This window comes from Galeopterus variegatus, unplaced genomic scaffold, assembly GCF_000696425.1.
Source record: "Galeopterus variegatus unplaced genomic scaffold, G_variegatus-3.0.2 Scaffold3648, whole genome shotgun sequence".
Classification (NCBI taxonomy): domain Eukaryota; kingdom Metazoa; phylum Chordata; class Mammalia; order Dermoptera; family Cynocephalidae; genus Galeopterus; species Galeopterus variegatus.
This window is the reverse complement of record NW_007729759.1, coordinates 52,075-69,025: the sequence shown is the minus strand read 5'-3', so window position 1 is coordinate 69,025 and position 16,951 is coordinate 52,075. Positions and strand designations below refer to the sequence as shown.

The 16,951-nt window shown below is 33.7% G+C and overlaps 1 protein-coding gene across 1 annotated transcript in view; it reads right to left on the bottom strand.

Annotated features, from left to right (window-relative positions):
- LOC103601244 (serine/threonine-protein kinase ATR) overlaps window positions 1-16,951 on the bottom strand; it is a gene marked incomplete at its 5' end in the record, with an annotated part of 79,908 nt that overhangs the window by 11,582 nt on the left and 51,375 nt on the right. The window contains 6 exons of the mRNA XM_008585627.1: window positions 1,605-1,748; window positions 2,261-2,461; window positions 4,075-4,209; window positions 5,611-5,843; window positions 6,370-6,467; window positions 11,942-12,084. Of these exons, the coding sequence (XP_008583849.1) occupies window positions 1,605-1,748; window positions 2,261-2,461; window positions 4,075-4,209; window positions 5,611-5,843; window positions 6,370-6,467; window positions 11,942-12,084 (954 nt within the window). The remainder of the gene's footprint in view (window positions 1-1,604; window positions 1,749-2,260; window positions 2,462-4,074; window positions 4,210-5,610; window positions 5,844-6,369; window positions 6,468-11,941; window positions 12,085-16,951) is intronic.

Sequence of the window (16,951 nt, the reverse complement as noted above, 5' to 3'; positions counted from 1 at the left end):
TTAGATATATATCTAATATATCTAATTATTCTAATCAAATGTAATCTAATTGTTCATTTCATAGCAAAAGAATGTCAATGAAGGCTTACTATGTGGTATAGATGAATAATTCTTCCAAACGGTAGGTAAGGAAACTGCTAATCAGATTCCTAATCTATTTTCGAATAATTAAAAATGCCTTGGGTAAGTCCTTCTTTTAAATTATTCATTATTAATGTCACAAGAATATTGTGTTAGATACTCTAGTTATATAATTAACATGACAAAATACTGATGTTTTATTTTCTATTGCTTTACAGATATTACTGAAACCTTAAGTCCTTAGGCACAGAGACTGCTGTTTAATTCTGATCATCTCAAAAAGACATAAACAAGAGTTAGTTCTATGACATACTCGAAATGTATTTCTTACTGTTGCAGTTTATCACAGATTTATTTCAAAAGTTATTCTCTATCAGAAGAAAGCTTACTTGTCTTATCTTATTAATCCTGATATATTAGATAAAGAAAAACAGTATTATATTTAATTCTAGAACTATATGAAGGAAACTAAGCAAACATCTATAACTATAATTTTTTCAATTCAAAAGTGCAATCACTGACCAAAAACACGCTTTAAACTTTAAGAAAAAGTAGGTTCCATATATGCCAGGAAAACAGTATGGCATTAGAATCTCACGTAAAGATCAGTGTGTGGCCTCCAAGGCTAACATAGTGAAACTGTAGTTTTTCACAAACTCGACCATGTTAATGAGAGGGGACACTAATGAAATACCTTAATCAAAGTAACAAAACCAATTAAGTTAAATTTACAAACTAAAGCAAGGCCACTTGATACTTGAACCAGAAAAACACTCAAGCATCTCAGAAGAACATCCTAATGGGTTTTTCTTTTTCTTTTTTTGGTGGCTGGATGGTAAGGGAATCTGAACTCTTGACCTTAGTGTTATCGACACCATGCTCTAACCAAGTGAGCTAACAGGCCAGCCCGCTAATGGTTATAAAATGAATGAACCTTGAAGACATAATGCCGAGTGAAATAAGCTAGTCAAAAAAGGACAAATACCACTTACACGAGGAAACTAGAATGGTCAAATTCATGAAGACAGAAAGTAGAATGATATTTGCCAGAGGCTGGGGGAAAAGGAAATGGGGAATAATTGTTTGATAGATGGGGAATAATTGTTTGATAGATACGGAATTTCAATTTGGGAAGATGAAAAAAAGTTCTGGAAGGGATAGTGTTGATGGTTGCATGACAAAAGGAATATACCTAATGCCAATGAATTATATACTTAAAAATGGTTAAAATGGTAAATTTTATGTTGTATACATTTTATCACAAGAAAATTAAGTGAAAATGGAAAAGATAGTACATTTCATTTCCTCTTTTTAAGAGTGATCTATTCGCATACCAAAAAGCCTATATATCACATTGATAATAATTACAGAAATTCTAAAATGAAAGCAAATTATCTCCAAACCTTATTAATCAAGGAATTGAATTCCATCTTAAGAGTGATCTATTCGCATACCAAAAAGCCTATATATCACATTGATAATAATTATAGAAATTCTAAAATGAAAGCAAATTATCTCCAAACCTTATTAATCAAGGAATTGAATTCCATTAGTCTACAATCCTTTCTCAGGTCATCTTTTGGCTTACACATCATGATGTAAAACTTTCCATCTGAGCCTTTTAAAGAGATCTTCTTTGGTTTCTGAAGAGAAGAAAGAATCTCCACCTAAAAGATGATATAAGTTATATACAAATTAAGGCCCAAATTCTTTGTTTAAATGTCTAGATATAATATTGAGTTATATAACATAATAAAAGGAGAGAATATAATAAACTACATTATATAAGTAAATTTGTATTTTAGCAATTTCTTTTCTCTTACTTATCTATGATGTCTGAAAAGAATGGTTGCCTGTGAACAGAAAGACATTTTCACCCATTAGGAATGACTATGACGTAGAAAGATTACTTCATCAGCAATACAAGTACTTATCATAGTCAGACTAAAACAATATAGGTAGATGAAAAAATCAAAATATTACAGTGAACATGAGATTTTTATCACCGAATTTTGTCCCATCAGAACAAGTTTTACTTTTCTGTATTTCCAAGTATTTTTTTCTATACAAATAAAATTCACAGATTCTGAAAAAAAAAAATGCTTTTCAGCTAAATTTGAAGTTTTTAACTTAATTAAAATTTAAAATCATGTTACAGTCATATAAAACTGAAGTTTACCGTATCATCAAAGCTTGCAATATAGGCCCAATGCCCAGGAAATGGCTCATGGTTAGCATGGGCACCTGGAATTGATGGAAGAGTAGGTATCATGACTGACTGCAAAGGAATGAGGATTTCACTAAATGTTGCTTCTTCTACCAACTTTTTAAGCATTTTAAAATGAGTGCTCATGCTTAATGTAGAACTACTTCCATCAACCTGAAAAAAAAGTAGTACATTTTAATGTCTCTGTGTTTACCTTGAATTATAGAATGTTTAACTTCAACCCCAACAAAAATTTCACTTTTACAATATCTATTATCAGACATTAGAAAATCCAAAAAGCTCTGTAAATCGAACTCCTTTTTTTTTGTACCAAATCTCATCTGGCAGCAAAATGAAACCTGAACTTCTTACTGTAAAGGTCAATATATTTCACCGTAGGAACAGTTATGTGTTTGATTATGTGACATTCTAACAGATATTCAGTGGTAATATCTAATATAAAGTATGTGCACCGTTATTACCTTTAAAAATCTGAAAAATTCTGAATTCCTAAGTGTAGCTTAACACAAAGGTTTCATATAAAGAACTGGCAACCTGTACATGTAAAGCACTTAGAACACTGCCAGTGTTTAACAAATGTTGGCCATCATTATAACATTGTTTGTGAGAACGTCAAATACATCAGAGGTCAAATAGGATTAATGGAAATAGCAAAAGTAGATTAGCCTTTTGAGATGTTTATTGATGAAGGGAAGGGAAGTGATAGGGTAGTCTGTATCTTTTCACCTATAAACAGTTTATAGACATTGAATACTTGTCAAGTGAAATCTAGCTATTTACCTTATGAAGAGTCTCTCTCTCCCTCCTTACAACCACCTTCACTCCCCACTTTTACCTTTCCTACACATTCTTTAGGGTTTTTCCCTCCAATTCCTTAGGCAGAATAGTGAGTCACTCCTGTAAACATGTTCCTACATTAGCCTCAAGTCTATTGAAAGAAGTACTTATTACTCTAGATAATTACCATATGCTTAGTTCCCTACAGGACTATGAGAACATGTCATACTCATCTTTGTTTCCCTTTGCACAGTGCTTGTCCCCTTGTTGACAATGAAATGTGTACTGAAAGAATGAAAACCAAAGCCCCGACCTTCTTTCCTATCATATGTGTAAGTTAATGTATACAAGTTTTGAAAGTTCAAAGATGTTCAAGAGAGACTGTCATAGAGACTACTTTAAATAACTTTATTTTACCTATTTATATTTTTATGGCTTATTTCATATCCTCTACTTAAAATCATTTCTGAGAAATATGGATAATCTACTCAGAAAATTCACATTAAGAACTTTTAGAAATGCAAAGGATATTTGGAAGTGGGACATATGTTAGCAATTTTAAAAACAGATTAAGATAAATTGTACATATTTAAAGTATACAATTTGATAAATTTTTTTTTTTCCTTTTTGTCTTTTTTCATGACTGGCAACGGATCGCAACCCTCAGTGTCGCGCCCGTACCGGCCCGGGACCGGCAACGGGATCGCAACCCTCGGTGTTGCTCCCTGCACCTCGCTCAGCCAGTGAGCGGGAACCGGTCTGTATGTGGGATCCGAACCCTCGGCAGGAGCGCCGCCGCGCTTCCCAAGCAGCGCACTGCAGCAGCGCGCCACCGGGCCGGCCCACAATTTGATAAATTTTGAAATATGCATATACCTATATTTGTCAGAATTTTAATTTAATCAAATCAAATAAAAACAGCTGAGATCATAAGTTTTGTATAAAATTATCCAACATTGGTCTATAAGCAATAAGATTCATAACAGTACCGGTCTATTGCACAATTCTAGAAGTTTATCTGTTAGGCGAGTTGCATCTCCAACAAACTTTTCTAAGGATTTTTTCATATTGATAGCTTTATTTAGGATTTCCTTGCATCTGTTCACACGCATGGGATAAGAAGACTGTCGGAAAAAAGATTTAAATGAAATTTTACACAAGATTTAAAAAATATAACTAAATTTTTGATTAACAAAAATCAGCTTAAAAAGTATTCACGATAAGAGTTTATTCAGATACAAATTTTCTTGAATTCAATTTGGCAATGCCATCAAGACACATTAAAATTTTGCTATCCTATGACATGGTTAATTCCCTTCTTGGCATCTACCCTGAAAAAATAATCACAAAGGAGAATAAATATCAATGTATCTAGATGTAATATAATAGCAAAAAAAAAAAAATAGAAATAACCTTAATGATCAATTAAATAGATAAATAAATTACAAAAAGGTATTTAAAAATTTTATATAATTACTAAAATCGAATCATCAAAGAATATTTAACAATTGGGAACAATCTTAAGTGAAAAATATGATATGATATGTTAATAATCTAAATTTAGTGTGCTAAAATATGCTTAGAAAATGTACATATAAAATATTAATATACAAAATATACATAATTAATATATAAATGTACAAAATATTAAGGTACAAAATTACATCAAAATATTAATGACTGGTAGAAAGTATGAATTTTAATTTTTGTCTATATATCTGTGTATTTTCTAAATTCTCTAAAAAAGTACTTATATTGATCAATTTACAAATTTCCATTAATAATGCAATAAACATTTTTTAGTATTAATAGTTCAAGTACTTTGGATTAAAACACTTGGAAGAAAATAGGTTTACCATTTTACACCAAGCACTAACAGTTTACTGGACTTCATAAAGAAAACACATGCTGAATTCTTTGATCTTAAACACACTTATCACTTCATTTCATATGGTAAATAGCTCCAAACATTAAAATGTGATATAATGCTATAATTTGCATATTTAAAAAAAGTAATTGCCAAGATATGGAATCAACCTAAATGTCTATCGACGGACAACTAGATAAGGAAAAAGTGGTATATATACACCATAGAATACTACTCTGCCATAAAAAAAAAAAAAATGAAATTCTCCTATTTGCAACAACACAAATGAGCTTGGAGAAACTTATGGAACTTGGAGAAAGCATACCTGGGGATACAAAGTGGAGTGGGGGGGAGTGGGATGGGGAGAGAGGTCAGGAATAATTGGGTGGGGGACATGAGGTATAATTGCAATTTGCGGTAATGGGCATGCTGCCAGTATGACTCTGGCCATCACACCCTGGGCACGAGTGGTGACAATCAGCTTGTATCTCATGAATATTCGTAACCAATAAAAAAAATGTACCATACAAATAAATAAATAAAACATAAAAAGAAAGTTAATATAGAAGAGAAACCATGGAACTTGTGTCTACATATTAGCATTAAATAATTAATGCCATGTAAAATGGTAAAAGACACTGTGGTGATTAATACATACCTTTGACACAGCTGTCATCATCCACATTGCTTGCTGAGGATAGGCCAGAAACACTTTGGCTATTATTTCCATCAAGACATCAAAAACTTCATCATGAGAATGACAGATTCGAGAGATCAATTGTGAAAAAGCAGTCAAAAACTGATACGGAGCTAAATGATTTGTGTGTTCTGTGATAACCTTGTTTATTTTAGCTAAATCATTTCTCATTTGTACACGATCAGAGCGGCCAGCTGGGGGAGAAAAACCAGTTTAAAAAACAATAGAGAAAAAGGGGGAAAAAAAACAAACAGTATATCAATTCATTTCACAGAAGAAAAATTTTGTTTTAAAAATAGCTTTAAAATATGTTATTCCCAAGCTTAAAGCTAAATCACTTGGCAATTTGCAAAGAGACAGTTACCTCTGTCCAAGTAGGAAAAATATTTAGGGCCATTGAAAAACCCAAGGGCCATTAATTTCCACTATCCATTGTAATTTTTAAGGTAAATTATTAACTAGCATTTTTAGATACCTATTAGGTTCATCAAGAAATAATCAGATTTTCACTTGTAGGCCCTGAATTGCAACTACTTAAAAAGTCTATGATTTGTCTTTCCCTTCTTTTTTTAAACATGTAGTTTCTTGCTCCCATTTATATACCATTTTAATTATGAAAAGCATTCCTAGCTTTTAATAAATTAGATTGTCAAGCCGTATCTGACTTTATGCCAGTTGTAATTCTTCTTAGTCCCTCAAAATTTTTACGTGAAGTTATACCTTTTTCCCATTCGTATGCCTTAGCACCGAAATCAAGCCATAGTGATAACATTCGTGGCATTGACTGATATATAAATTGATTTCCATACTGTAGAGATCTGCAATTATACAGATACAAAATATTATTAACATAGTGTTATTTTTACATTTATGAATTAAAATTTAAAGACTTAAATTACCACTTCAGTTATATATAGCCTTCTGACAAAAATTATGGTGTCAATATTTCTTCCTAGTAGAGGTTATTTTTGACTCCTCTCTTTTTTTTACTGTATTTCTCACTTAGCTCTATATTGCCTGTACCAAAATTATACAAGTTCTGACTTAGTCAAAGACCTGTCAATAATACTTTCAAATTATCCTTAGGATCTGTGCCTTCATTTGCATTCCATGGCCGTAAGCCTTTGTCAGGCCTAATCATTCCATTTCTGGGAAATTACAATAACTTGGTCATCCTAATTCCACATTTCTTCTCTTCAATAAATTCTAAACTAAAATTCCCAAAATTTTGGCTTTACCATGCTCTCTCCCTGTTCAAAAACAGGAATCTCTTACCTACAGATTAAGACTCTATGAATGACTGCCTGGGATTCAAATATTCACAATCTTGTGTCTCCATCATTTTCCAGTCTTAGTCTCTCACTACTCACTAGGATACATCTTCCATCAAGTTTACTTTCCTCACCATCCTGTGAAAAACCACTCAACCCTATTTCTCGTCAAATCTATGAAAAATTGGTAATGTCTTCTCCTTCTTGAATTTTTTTTTTGAGGTCAGAACATCAGCTTATTTTATTTTACCATAGTAAGATTTTTACTATGGTAAAATACATATAATATAAAATTTACCATCTTAAACATTTTTTAAGTGTACAGTTCAGTGGTACATTCACACTGTTTGCAACCACCATCACCATCTGTTTTCAGAACTTTTTGATCTCAAACTGAAACTCGGTACATATTAACCACTAACTCCTCATTCCCCCTCCCTCCAGGCGCTGACAAACACAATTCTATTTTCTGTCTCTATGAATTTGACCATTCTAGGTACTTCATATAAGTGGAATCATACAGTACTTGTCCTTTTGTGACCAGCTTTTTTCACTTAGCATAATGTCCTCAAAGGTTCACCCATGTTGTAGCATGTGTCAGAATCTCCTTCCTTTTAAAGTCTGAATAATATGGATATACCACATTTTGATTATCTATTCATCCCTTAATGGACACTTGGGTTCCTTCTGTGTTTCAGATATTGGTTCACCCATGTTGTAGCATGTGTCAGAATCTCCTTCCTTTTAAAGTCTGAATAATATGGATATACTACATTTTGATTATCTATTCATCCCTTAATGGACACTTGGGTTCCTTCTGTGTTTCAGATATTGTGAAAAACGGTGCTATGAACATGGGTGTACAAATATCTTTTTGAGACCTGCAGGGGAAGTTTTATGACAGCTTTTCTGCAACTATAAGAGGAGGGGATTTTTCCCCCTTGTTTTGTCAGGATTTGTTTCCCCAGAAATTAGGAGAGCTGCAAGTTTGTGTTTTTTTTAATGTGTACAACATGATGATTTTGTTTAACATTTAATTTATTTACTCAAATTGATAAATAAAATTGTATATATTACATACATGTTGTTTTGAAATATGCATACATTATAGAATGCCAAAATCAAGCTAATTAACATATGTATTATGTCATGTACATATATTTTTTGTGTTGAGAAAACTTAAAATCTATTCTCTTAGCAGTTTTCAAGAATACATGTTGTTAACTAGTCACCACATTGTACAGTAGATCTCTTGAACTTATTCCTCCTATCTAAATGAAAATTTATATCCTTTGACCATTTTCCCAACCATCCCACCCTCTGCCACTGCAGTAACCAGAATTCTACTTCTATGAGTTCAACTTTTTAAAATTCCACACATAAGTGGGGTTATGTGGCATTTGTTATTCTATGCCTGACTTATTTCACTTAATGTCCACCAGGTTCATCCATGTTGTCGCAAATGACAGGATTTCCTACTTTTTTAAGGATGAATAGTGTTCCATTGTATATATGTATCACATTTTCTTAATGCATTCATCTGTTGATGGACACTTAGGTTGATTCCATAGCTTGACTATTGTGAATAATGCTGCAATGAACATGGGAGTGGAGATATCTCTTGACATACTGATTTCATTTCCTTTGGATATATACCCATAATTGGAATTGCTGGATCATAAAGTAGTTCTATTTCTAATTTTTGAGGATTGTCTATACTGTTTTCCATCATGTCTATACTAATTTACATTCCCACAGGGTGCAAAGATTCCCTTTTCTCCATATCCTCTCTAATATCTGCTATCTTCCATCTTTTTGATAAAGCCATTCTAACAGGTGTGAGATATCTCACTGGGGTTTTAACCTGCATTTCTCTGATGATTAGTGATATTGAACATTTTTCCACATACCTGTGTTGGCCATTTTTGTCTTCTTTTTTTAAGCCATGTTGTTTTCTTACTATTGAGTTGTTTGAGTTCCTTACATTTTTTGGCTATTAATCCCTTATCAGACGTATGGTTTGCAAATACTTTCTCCTGTTCCATAGGTTGTCTTTTCATTCTGTTGTTTCCTTGGCTGTGCAGAAGCTTTTTAGTTTAATCCCACTTGTCTGTATTTGCTTTTGTTGCTTGTGCCTTTTGGTTCACATCCAAAAAATCATTGCCCAGACCAATGTCATGGAGTTTTCCTCTATGTCTGCTTCAAATAGTTTTATAATTTCAAGTCCTATATTTAGTCTTTAATCCACTTTGAGTTGATTTTTGTATATGGTGTGAGAATCTAATTTCATTCTTCTGCACATGCATATCAAGTTGTCCCAACATCATTTATGAAGAGACTGTCCTTTCCCCATTGTGTGTTCTTGGCACCTTTGCCAAAAATCAATTAACCATAAAGTGTGAATTTATTCCTGGGCTCTATTCTGTTCCAATGGCCTATATGTCTGTTTTTATACCAGTACCAGGCTGTTTTGATTACATAACTTTGTAGTATATTTTGAAATCAGGTAGTGTGATGCCTCCAGCTTTGTTCTTTTTGCTCAACAGGACATAGGTTATTGGGGTCTTTTGTGGTTCCATATGAATTTTAGATGTTTTTTCTATTTCTATGAAGAATGTCATTGGTATTTTGAAAGGGACTGCATTGAATCTGTAGATTGCTTTGGGCAGCAGGGTCATTTTGACATTAATTCTTCCAATCCACGAATGTTGAATATATTTCCATTTTTTGTGTCCCCTTTAATTTCTTTCATTAGTGTTTTATAGTTTTCATTATAGAGATCTTTTACCTCCTTGGTTAAATTTATTCCTAGGGTATTGTTTTTGTTTTTGTTTTTGGTAGCTATTGTAAATGACATTGTTTTCTTGATTTATTTTTTGGATAATTTGTTGTGGTGTATAGAAATGATACTGACTTTTGATTTCACATTTTGCAACTTTCCTGAATTCATTATTAGTTCTAATAGGTTTTTGTTAGAGTCTTTAGGGTTTTCAATAAGATCATGTGTCTGCAGACAAGGACAATTTAACTTCTTCTATTCCAATTTGGATGTCTTTTATTTCTTTTCTTTTTAAAAAAATATCTGTTTGCGGGCCGGCCTGGTGGCGCACTGGAGAGTACGCCATCTGAGAGCGTGGCGGCGCTCCCACCGAGGGTTCGGATCCCATGTGGAGACCGGTTCCCGCTCACTGGTTGAGCGCGGTGCGGGTGCAACACCAAGGGTTGCAATCCCGTTACCGGTCAGTAAAAAAGATAAAAAGGAAAAAAAAAATCTGTTTGCTAAAATCATGCTTTATTTTTTAAATTTTTATTATTTATTATTGGCTAATTATTACTAACTACTCTAGCTAGAACTTCTAGTAGTATGTTGAATAGAAGTGGCAAGAGTAGGCACCCTTGTCTTGTTCCTAATCTTAGAGGAAAAGCTTTGAATTTTTCACCATTGAGTATGATGTTAAATGTGGGTTTGTCATATATGATCTTTATAGTGTTCAGGTACATACCTTCTATGCCTAATTTTTTGAGAGTTTTTATCATGAAAGGGTATTAAATATTGTCAAATGCTTTTTTTTTATCTATTTTGATGATCATATGTTTTTTGTCCTTTATTCTGTTAATGTGGTGTATCACAGTTATAGATTTGCACATGCTGAACCATCCTTGCATCCCTGAGATAAATTCTGCCTGATCGTAGTGGATGGTCCTTTTAATGTGCTGTTAAATTCAGTTTTCTAAGGCTGGCTGTTAGCTCAGTTGGTTAGAGTATGGTGTCATAACACCAAGGTCAAGGGTTTGGATACCCATACTAGCCAGCTGCCAAAAAAAAAGAAAAAATTAGTTTGCTGGTACCTTCTTCATAAGGCCTACCAGACTTCTGTAGCAATGCAGAGCAAAGAGGTATACCTCTGAAATCATGAAGCCAGTGGCTTAAGTTTTGACCTCAGATTTGCGCCCTCACCCTGTGTCTAACAGTCTTATGCACACCCTGTCTCTAACAGTCTTATGCACATAGGGGACTTTAAATAACTACTTGTTTTAGAAGAAATGTATTATATAAATTCCATATCCCAAGGTATGTGATATATACTAAGACTAAAGAGCAAATGAAATAAAGCTATGAAATAGCTATCACTATTTTCTAAAATAAAGCCATTTTAGAAAAGAAAAAGTGCATTTAATAATTGTTCTCCGCTTATGTTCCCATTTCAAAATGCCAATAGTCCAGGAATTTTCCACCAGTAACAAGCCACTAATAATCATTAATGAGTAATATTAGCTTTGGATCTTATAAAATTTCATTTTGGGAAGAAAGACTTGGCTAAATCTTCCTATCCTAATACTACTGACAGATGAACAAATGTTGCTTTAGTTCCTAAAAATATTTAACTGAGAAGTCACAATACCTGATAATAATAGGCTATTTTAGTAGACTTATTGCTCTTGAAGTAAGATAATTTTCAATGTAAAGCAATGGTACATGAGTATGGTAAAGAGAATGTATGGAATGTCACTATTACTTATAAGGAATTGATAATTTTTAAAAATATAAACAGTGGGCACGAGACATTAAAGTTATATTTCATCTGTTATCTAGTTTCAGAATATGCTCTTTCGACAAGTCTAATGTTAAATTCATATACTACTTCCTATTGGAATGGCTGGTAGGAAATAATCTACTGCAATTAAATATGACCACTGAATGTATTAGATTTAGGGTCTTCTGGAATTCTACGAATGGGGACTCAGAGGGTGAGGGTCTGAAATAAAGATACTTAATTTTCTTTGTATATTTCTTGGTACTGTTGAATTTTTAAGTAATATATGCATATATTAATTTTCCATTAAAAGTTAATTTTAAAAGTGAAAAAATTACATAAAGAAAAAATTTACATCTAAAGTGATAGATTAAATTAGTGCTAAAGCAGAAAACATTCTGAATATGCTAAAATATGGGATAACTGCTTAATAGTAACAGTTATCCTGACATATTTAATCTGCAAACACGCGGTTTTAACACTCACCTTCCAAAATGAAGGACTATATACCGGATGAGATCACCCTGCTTTTCCATTTTGTTGTCTGTGACCATAGGCATCAATTTGTCATAGTATTTGGCAAGGTAAAAATGGCCATCCTCCCACTCTGGCAGGAACACAGTCACATCCTGTAAGAGAGAACACAGGATACTCACCTAAGAAACCCCTACATTATGCTAGGAAGTAAACTATAAATGGATGATTAGGGATCAAAAGTATGAGACCCACATGTAAACAGAGCAAGGTCAAAAGCACAATCACTTTTCGATGTGAGTTGGTTCTGGTGGGTTGTCCACTGGCCAACATAAAATGGTCTTATAATAATTAGTTATTTAGAATATATAAGATACATCAAAATAATTTCCAGATGGATTAAAGTATTTTATATATGTGTATATGTACGTACATGTTTATAGTGAAAGATACTTAAAGAATCCTCAATAAAAGCAGAAGCGATATCAAATCTCTGAAGAGGGTAGGACTTGAAAAAGCATAGAAAATTATGGTAAAATAAAAATCACATATCTTATTTTTCTTTAAGCTCTCTCACAATTTATCGCCTTCTTTCTCAACTCTTCCATGATCAGGCTTTTAAAAAGAATTGTCTACCTAGCATTCATTTCTCCAACTATTTTTGGCTTCAGTCTTCACCATTCCACTAAAGTGGCTCCTTAAATCCAAGAAATACAGTAGCTCCCCCTTATCCGCGGTTTTGCTTTTTGTAGTTTCAGTTACCTGTGGTCAACCACGGTCAGAAAATATTAAATGGAAAATTCCAGAAATAAACAATTTATAAGTTTTAAATGACATGCCATTCTAAGTAGTATCTATGCTGTACATGCTACCCACCCGTTAGTCACTTAGCTGTCTTAGTTATCTGATTTGACTATTGCGGAATCACAATGCTTGTGTTCTACATGCCATTCTAAGTAGTATCTATGCTGTACATGCTACCCACCCATTAGTCACTTAGCTGTCTTAGTTATCTGATTTGACTATTGCGGAATCACAATGCTTGTGTTCAAGTAATACTTATTTTACTTAATGATGGACCCAAAGTGCAAGAGTAGTGATGGTGGCATATTGCTATAATTATTCTATTTTATTATCAGTTGTAGTTAATCTCTTACTGTGCCTAATTTATAAATTAATCTGTATCATAGGTATGCAGGTCTAGGAAAAAATAGTATATACAGTATAGGGTTCAGTACTATCCGCAGTTTCAGGCATGTACTGGCCGTCTCCGAACGTATCCCTCACAGGTAAGTGGGACCTACTGTACTTTCCAATTCTAATCCCATTCGAGCTCTCTTCAGCATCTGTTTCTGTTGTCCAAGCCATTTCTTCTTTCAAACACTTTCTTCCCTTGGCTTCTGTGAGGTCACAATCTTCAAAGATTCTCCTACCTTTCTGGTCACTCTCAGGCTCCTTTGTCATTTCCTCTCTCTGTTCCTGCTTTTATATATTTGTGTGCTTTATTAATTTTAATATTATCTGGAACATGGTGGGAATTATATAAAATAGATGACTAAAAAAAATTTTTTTTTTTCAAAATGAAGTTCCACTCTTCCAAACAAGTTTGAGAACACGTTTCAGACCAGGAACCTGAAATGAGACCCTGAGTTCCTTCGTTTCCTTTGGACGTTCCTTCATTCCTTCCTTCCCTTTCTTTTCAAACTTTAAAAATTTATTTTGAAAAGTAAAATTTGCATACAGAAAATCATACAAATCTTATGTTTTTCGATTGATCAATTATCACAAAGTGATTATCCCCATACAGGAAGTCCTCCCTCCCTTCTCCTCCTTTCCTTGTCTCTCTCTCCCTTTTTAGTTAAAATGTAAAAAAATTATTTTTAAAAGTAAAATTGACACAAACATGCACAAACCTTATGTGTATGGCTTAATCAATTATCACAAATTGATCACTCCCATAAGAGAACTCCAGAAACACGATTCCTATCATTTATCCCTCAATCACTATCCCTTTCTTTCCCCCCCAAAATAACCACTATCTCAATTTCTAATATAATAGTTTTTCCTATCTTTGAATTTTAAATAAATAGAATCACACTAATGTATTATTTTATATCTGGCTTCTTTCATTCAATATTATACTTGGCAGGTCAATCCAAATTGCTGGCTGTAACTTTGGCTAGCTATATAGTATTCCCTAATAGTAATGCGCCACAATTCATTTATCCATCCTACAACAGATTGACAGTTAGGTTATTTCCAGTATAAAATCTACAAATAATGATGTTATAAACATTCTTGTCTGGGGATATATTGGGTCGTATTATATGGATATGAGTCTCTTATCATTTATATGTGTTACAAGTATTGTCTAATCTGTGGTTTGCCTTAAATTCTAAATGGTATCTTCTGATGAACAGTAGTGTTTTTAGTCTGTTTAAGAAGTCCTGATCTAGATCAATGATCTACCTAAAATTTTTGCTTGTTTACGGTGTGAGGAAGGGATTCAATTTTTTTTTTCCTATAAGGTATCCAAATGACACAACAGCATTTATTGAAAAGACCATCTTTCGCTATTCTACCATATCATCTGGAACCTGTCTGGGTTCTCTGTTCTGTTGGTTTGTCTAACCTTACATAAATACACCACCATCTTAATTACCCTGCCTTTTTTTTTTTTCTTTGACGGGTAAGGGGACCGCAACCCTCGGCACGGTGTGGTCCACACCACACTCAGCCAGTGAGTGAACCGGCCATCCCTATATATAGGATCCGAACCCGTAGCCTCTGGCGCTACCAGCGCCGCACTCTCCTGAGTGAGCCATGGGGCTGGCCTTTAACTACTACGCCTTTATAATGAGTCTTCATATGTATGCTGGTTATTCTCAGTTTGCCCCTCTAAATATACTTGCCACCCTTTGGCCTTTTCCACCATGCTCAGTGCCCCATAAGATAAACATTGATGATTTACATCAATGGGTCTATTTGCCCCCTGGCTTCCTGTCAGGTTTAGGCAAGGGAGGATAGCAACAGAAGATTAGATGGTAGGAGGAGACTGAAGTCAAGTTCTTTATACCCCCTGGTTTCCTCTGCTGGGCTGCAGTTGACAGTGGCTGTGTTTCTCTCCCTGAGGTCAACTTCTGGTTCAATGACCCTTTCCTGCAACTATAGCTCTCCTTACAGATCCCAGTAAATGCTTTCTCCTTTTGCTCATTCAGGTCTAGAAGAGGCAATGGCTCCCTGTTACTGCTAGCCATGAGATAGTTACACCATCCTTAGATGATTTCCCTTAACCCAGTTCTTCATTAAACTCTCCTCATTACATCGATCAATTGGGCCACCTGTTTCCTACCTGCACCCTACTTTATACAATATAGTAAAGAGTGTCTTGGGTAGATTGGAAGAGATTAAGAAGATGTGACAACTAATGCTATATGGGATCCTGGACTGAACTCTAGACAGAAAGAGGACATTATTGAGAAAACTGGTGAAATGTGAATAAGGACTACTGTATCAATGTTAATTTCCTATTTCTGATAACTGTACTATGGTTAGGGGAACCTTGGCGAAGGGCACATATGGGAATGCACTGTACTAATCTTGCAACTTTTAAAAAAGTCTAAGTCTATTATTTCAAGATAAAAAATTTAAAAAATAAAGGTTACAGTGAGAGAAAAAAATGTGTCTTGTTATTCCTGGCCTTTGCACTTCCACATAAATTTTAAATTCTAATTGTCCCTTACCTGTTAGCAGTTGATGAGGACCACATAAACATCTAGGTCATTTGTACAGAAATGACATGTTTATATTATTGAATCTTCCCATCCACAAATGTGTTATAACCCCTAACTTATTTAGGTCTTTTTTGTAACTTCACTCAATAATGTTTTAATTTTTATTTCTGTAGAAGTCTTATACATCTTTTATGCAACTTAATATGAGATTTTTCATATTTCTGATGCTATTCTAAATGGTTTTAAAAATTTTTTAAATCAACTTTTTTGGGGCATAATTTTATACAATAAAAGTTACATATTTTAAGTGTACACATGGATAACTTTTGACAAATATATATACTCATGGAACCATCACTCCAATCAAGATAATGAACATTGCTAACTCCACCCAAAGTTCCTGTGTGCATCCACCTTTGCCAACCATCTCCGCCTACCCACTATCCAGACACCTAAAATATGATTGTTATCAATATACATTAGCTTTACCCTGTTCTAAAATTTCATATAAATGGAATCCAATATGTATTTTGTTATGTCCCTCTTCTTTCATTCAGCATGTCTGTGACATTAATCTACATTGCTGCATGTATCAGTAGTTCATTTCTTATTATGGAGTAATATTCCATTACATGATTATATCTCATTTTGTTTATCCATTCTCCTGTGGATGGCCACCTGGGTTATTTCCAGTTTTTGCAAATAAAGTTGCTATAAACATTTGTGTGTTTGTCTTTTATTGACATATGTAATTATTTCTTTTGGATAAACACATAGGGATGGAATGGCTGTCATATGGTTAGGTGCATGTCAACTTTTTATGTTCCCACCTGCAATGATGAGAGGTCCAGTTATTGCAATAACAGGTATTGCTTGTCTTTTAGATGTTAGGCCATTCTAATTTGTAAAGTGGTATCTCATTGTGGTTTCAATTTACATCTTCCTGGTGAATAATGATGTTAAACATCTTTTCATGTACTTTTTGACCATTTATATGTATTCCTCATGAACTGTCTGTCTAAGACTTTTGCAGATCTTTAAACTGAGCTGTTTGTCTTAAGTTTTAGGGTTCTTTACAGTTTGGATACAAGTCTTCTGTCAGATTTGTAGTATAAGTATTCTTTCCCGGTCTATGCTTACTTTTTCATTTTCTTAACAATGTTTTTTCTGGAGTAGGTTTTAACTTTGATGGAAACCCAATTTACCAGTTTTTCTTTTATGGTTAATGCTTTTTGTGACCTAGGAAACCTTTGCCTACCCTAAGGTTGTAAAGCTAAGGTTGTAAAGC